Source organism: Primulina eburnea, chromosome 7 (genome assembly GCF_022965805.1).
Source record: "Primulina eburnea isolate SZY01 chromosome 7, ASM2296580v1, whole genome shotgun sequence".
Lineage (NCBI taxonomy): Eukaryota > Viridiplantae > Streptophyta > Magnoliopsida > Lamiales > Gesneriaceae > Primulina > Primulina eburnea.
This window is the reverse complement of record NC_133107.1, coordinates 15,874,924-15,879,877: the sequence shown is the minus strand read 5'-3', so window position 1 is coordinate 15,879,877 and position 4,954 is coordinate 15,874,924. Positions and strand designations below refer to the sequence as shown.

The following is a 4,954-nucleotide window of genomic DNA, read 5'->3' as shown; positions in this document are numbered from 1 at the left end:
AAAATTACATTTTACTACAACTTGACGTCGTGCGCTTGCGAGCAATCAAGAAAATATGCAATAAGTTTTTGGCTCCGTTTCCGGGGAGTGTCAAATTTGAATTTATATTAGTATTGTTACCAATTAGTCTAGATTTTAATTTAGAGCTTTATTTTATTTATTTATTTATTGGGTTGTTCATTTTTTTTTCTGTTTGACAGTGCATGCTATGATCGCAAAATCCAGACTAGCTTATTTTTGATCCAGAGATCGAACGAACTGTGAGAAGGTTAAGAAAAGCGAGAAGGGAAGAATTCAAAGCGATGACTGATAACAGAGAGAATGACCGACAGATGCCGCTTGAGGCTATACCAATCAGATATCACTTCCGACCAGTGATCAACGCGCACTATTCTGGCATTTCTCGAGGAACCATCAACGCCAACAATTTCGAGCTTAAGCCCGCATTAATAAACATGGTTCAACAGAACCAGTTTGGGGGAGCCACTACTGCAGATCCTCATCTACAATTCAGAACATTCTTGGAGATCACGGACACGGTAAAAATAAATGGTGTTTCTGATTATATTATTCGACTGCGCTTGTTTCCTTTTTCTGTTAGGGACCAAGATAGAGGATGGCTCCAATCATTGATGCCGGGGAACATCACAACGTGGCAATTGTTGGCAACGAAATTTCTGTTTAATATTTCGCCCTGCAAAGTCTGCACAGTTGAAGATTGAGATCAGTAGCTTCAGGAAAACTGACTTTGAGCAGCTCTACGAGGCATGGGAGAGGTATAAGGAGTTGTTGCGTAGGTTCCCGAATCATGGCTTTGAAGACTGGGTACAGATTGAGCTATTCTATAACGGGTTGAATGGTCAGACACGGACAACAGTGGATGCAACGGCAGGTGGCACAATCTTTGCCAAGTCTCCTGCTCAAGCCTATGATTTGCTTGAGCAGATGACTATTAATAGCTACCAATGGGCGTCTGAAAGGTCAGGTGTAAAGAGGACAGCTGGAGTTTATGCAGTGGATCCTATCACATCACTCACCGCGCAAGTCTCAGCGTTGACTACACAGATAGCAACCATGAATAAAGTGAGTACATCAAACACTGAGGGACCATCGTTTGTTGTTGAAGAATCACAATCTCCAGAAGACGTTCAATACATCAACAACAAAAATTTTGGAGGCTATGGAGGATATCGAGGTAACCCTCCCCCTAACACTTATCATCCTGGTTTAAGAAACCATGAAATTTTTTCATACGCGAATACTAAGAATGTATTGAATCCTCCACCGGAGTTCAATACATCAAATGGGGAAGGGAAGCAATAATTTGAGGATTTGGTTGGAATATTTGTTGCTGAATCTGGCAAGAGGATGGCTAGGACTGAGTCTAGGCTTGACAACCTAGTAACACACATGGCAAATATTGGTGCTTCTTTGAAAATCCTCGAGTCGCAAGTGGGGAAGATAACGAAGCAACTCACGTCTCAACCATCAGGCGCAATACGAAACACTGCAAACCCAAATGTGAGGGAAGTGAATGCTATCTTTATACATCATGAGCAGATTAAGATGATAGAAGGAGAAGAGAAAAATTGATCGCACACCCAGCTGGGATGAAAAGCTAACTCCACCCAAAAGAGTCCGAGGTAAGAAATATGAGAGGTATGATTTAAATCAATGCATTGATATTTCTTTACTTCCCTACCCCCAAATATTTTTACAATTACAAGCTAAATTTCAAAAGAAAAAAGGTCTTGAAGATCTCAAGAACCTACACACTAATAATGAGTTTGCAGATCAGGTGGAAGGTGAATTCACCGAAGGAACACGAAGAAATCATCCTCAGAAGTTACTAGATCCCGGTGAATTTATTGTACGATGTGAAATAGGAGGTAAATTGGTGGAAAATGCTATCTGTGATTCAGGAGCGAGCGTGAATATAATGTCAAGTTCTCTTTACGGGAAACTTGGATGGAGCATGATAAAGCCCACAGGACTAAGCTTGCAGATGTCAGATAAATCGGTCAGGACACCGCTGGGTATTGTGGAAGATTTTGAACTCCGGATTGATAAATTGAAGGCTCTAGCATGGTTCATGGTACTTGATATTGAGAATAGTCATAACGTTCACGTCATTCTAGGGCGACCATTATTGGCTGCTGTTGGAGCCTTCATTGACGTGAAACGAGGAAAGTTGACCATGGAAGTTGAAGGTCAAATGGTGGAAATCAAGGCATCTGAAAGTTCTCACGACCGATCTTGAGCAATGTAGTGACAGTAGAGCTAACGACGTTAAACTAAGCGTTGTGTGGGAGGCAATTCACAATTTTATATTTTAGCATTCATTTTGTTTTATTATTTTATTTTATTTTACTCCATTAGTTGTTCATTTTACCCACCACCAGATCTATCACCGCCACAGCCCATGGACGATGATGATGAAGATGCTGCGAATGATGATTCGAGCCCCGAGTTCTGACACTCGTGCGCGAGGTATGTGTTGTCGTGTTCTTTATTTCTATACATTGAGGACAATGCATACTTTAAGTTTGGGGGGGTGAATTTGCTTGTTTTTTTTTTAAAATTATTATTATTATTTTTATTGCTCAGTAGTTAAATTGAGATTTATTTTTTCTTTCTTCGTTATTTTATTTATTTTTGCATGCTAGATTTGTTAGGAAGAGTCATGGATAAGTAAAATGTGTGGCCGATGATTAAACTTGAATTGCGGTCCTGAAGTATATATGTGTTCATGATAACTTAGGAGTCACAATTATTTGGCACTGTCGTGTTTGTTGATACTATTGTTGCTTAGAGACAAGTTACATGTCTATGATGCTAAATAGACGATGGAGATCTTACTCTTGGTAATTCTTGCATGAAATTGATTGACACTTTTGCAATCATAGAAATGATCTAGGCAATTTTTCACAATATCCTTGGGCCTATGTTCTTTGTTTACTGTCAATTGTAGCCCTTTGAGCTTCGAGTAATTGAGATGCTTAAATTTTCTTCGTGCACCTATTTCATATATCATTTTGATTGAAAACTGCATGTGACTAGTTTGTATGAGTTGACTAATGGATTGACGGAAGTCCTAGAACTTGTTTGAACACTTTTCGAGGCGAAATACGGATAATATGTGACATAGGAATGATTTAGGCGATCTTTGGAGCCGCTTTGAGCCTTCGAGCCTACCAAACTAAAATGAAATACCCTTAGTCTCCCATTTTGAGCCTACTAAAGAATCAAGTGGTGTGTGTCAATGACACACAATAGCCCCCACTTGTATCTATTCTGCAAGCCCACAACAACTACCTAATGAAGCTTATACACTTATTGTCCTACCTAATTTTGAGAGAAATAAGTTCATGGGTGTTGTAATGATTCAAACACTCCTTGAAAAGAAAAAAAAATTGAGGTGTGCAAAAAGGAGTTGAAAATAGAAAAAAAATAAAAAAAAAGAAGGAAAAGAAAACAATCAAAGGAATGAATCCAACAAAAGTGGTGAAGAAAAAGGAAAAATTGGAAAATGGAGGATATGATGGGGAAGAAAATAATAAAATGATGGTGAATGAAATGATAGTGAAAATGATGAAGATTTGATTATTTCTCTCAAATTTTGATTTCCATACTCTATATTGTAGCCTCGAGCCGTGGACTATGTTACAAGCCTACAAGACCTATTAACCTTGTCACATTTACCCAATATACTAGTGGAGAAAAGTTGTTCAAGTCAAGCCTATAAATACCTGAAAAATATTGTCAACGAGTATAGACTTTAATCACTTTCTTGCAAGCATCTCATTGTGTGATTTCATCTTTAGCATACTTGTGTTGACTATATTTCGAGCCAAATAATCACCGATAAAGTCCTATATGATCTGTGAATGTGAATTTATATTTTAATGATGTGTGAGTTGAACTGACTTGAGGATTTCTTGATTCTGTAAGACGAATGGGTATTACAACTCTATTTGAGCATTCGATGGGGGTAAACAAACATTGACATATCACACACACACGTGACTCTTGAAAAATCGTGAATTACATGAAACTAGATAAGTCGGAGGTCAATATCACATTTCGCATATCCATGACTACAGTAGTTTGCGTAATTTTGTTTTTCGTATTTATTAGTTTTTACTTTATTTTGCTCGGGAATAGCAAAAGTTCAAGTTTGGGGGGTTTGATAAGTGCAAGATTTACACTTAATTTATATTAAATTCCATGTTGAATTATGCTCGCTTCGAACAGAATTATGCGTTTTTCGTTTGTTTTTGTTGTCATTTCAAGAATGGAGAAAATAGTAGAAACGAAGCCAAGTAGATGCAAGAAAACAGAGCCGTGCACCATGAAAAATAGCTGAGAGCATATATTGGACATAAGTGCGCGCGCGGCCGCGCCACTTCACACGCAGCCGCGCGCACAGGTACATAGGCGAGAGACCAGCAGCTTGCGTGCCACCGCGCCACTTCACGCGCACCCGCGCGCGCTTAAGTGCCAGAAGATCCAGAGGTGCGTGCGCGGCCGCCTTTTCACGCGCAGCCGCGCGCGTGCAGACATAAGCCACCAGGAAGAAGCTCGCGCACGACTTCATGCGCGACCGCACGCACACATACATGGGCCAGCGAGCAGAAAGGCGCGCACGGCCGCATGAGATCACGCGCAATCACGCTTGCCGTGTTCCAGAATGTTATAAAAGCGCGATTCTTAGGTTAGAAGCGAGGACTCGAGCCGCAGTGAGAGAAATTGACACACAAGAGTCACAGAACACACGCACAACCGGAAAAGACGGACAAAGAGAGATCACGAAGACGAAGAACAACGACTCCGGGGACGGAGACGCCACTTCTAATTTGTCATCTCTATTTCCGCTTCTTTATTTTACTGTGTTGCGATGTCTAAAACGTTGAACATGTCTTGTTTTCGCTTGGATTTCGTGATGAACTAATTT

The 4,954-nt window shown here is 40.1% G+C and overlaps 1 protein-coding gene across 1 annotated transcript; it reads left to right on the top strand.

Annotated features, from left to right (window-relative positions):
- Positions 1–302: 302 nt before the first annotated feature.
- On the top strand, positions 303–2,260 carry LOC140835727 (uncharacterized). Its single transcript, XM_073201133.1, has 3 exons — positions 303–458; positions 712–1,083; positions 1,799–2,260. Exons 1-3 carry the CDS (start codon positions 303–305, stop codon positions 2,258–2,260), a joined length of 990 nt encoding a protein of 329 aa, XP_073057234.1.
- The last annotated feature ends 2,694 nt before the right edge of the window (positions 2,261–4,954 follow it).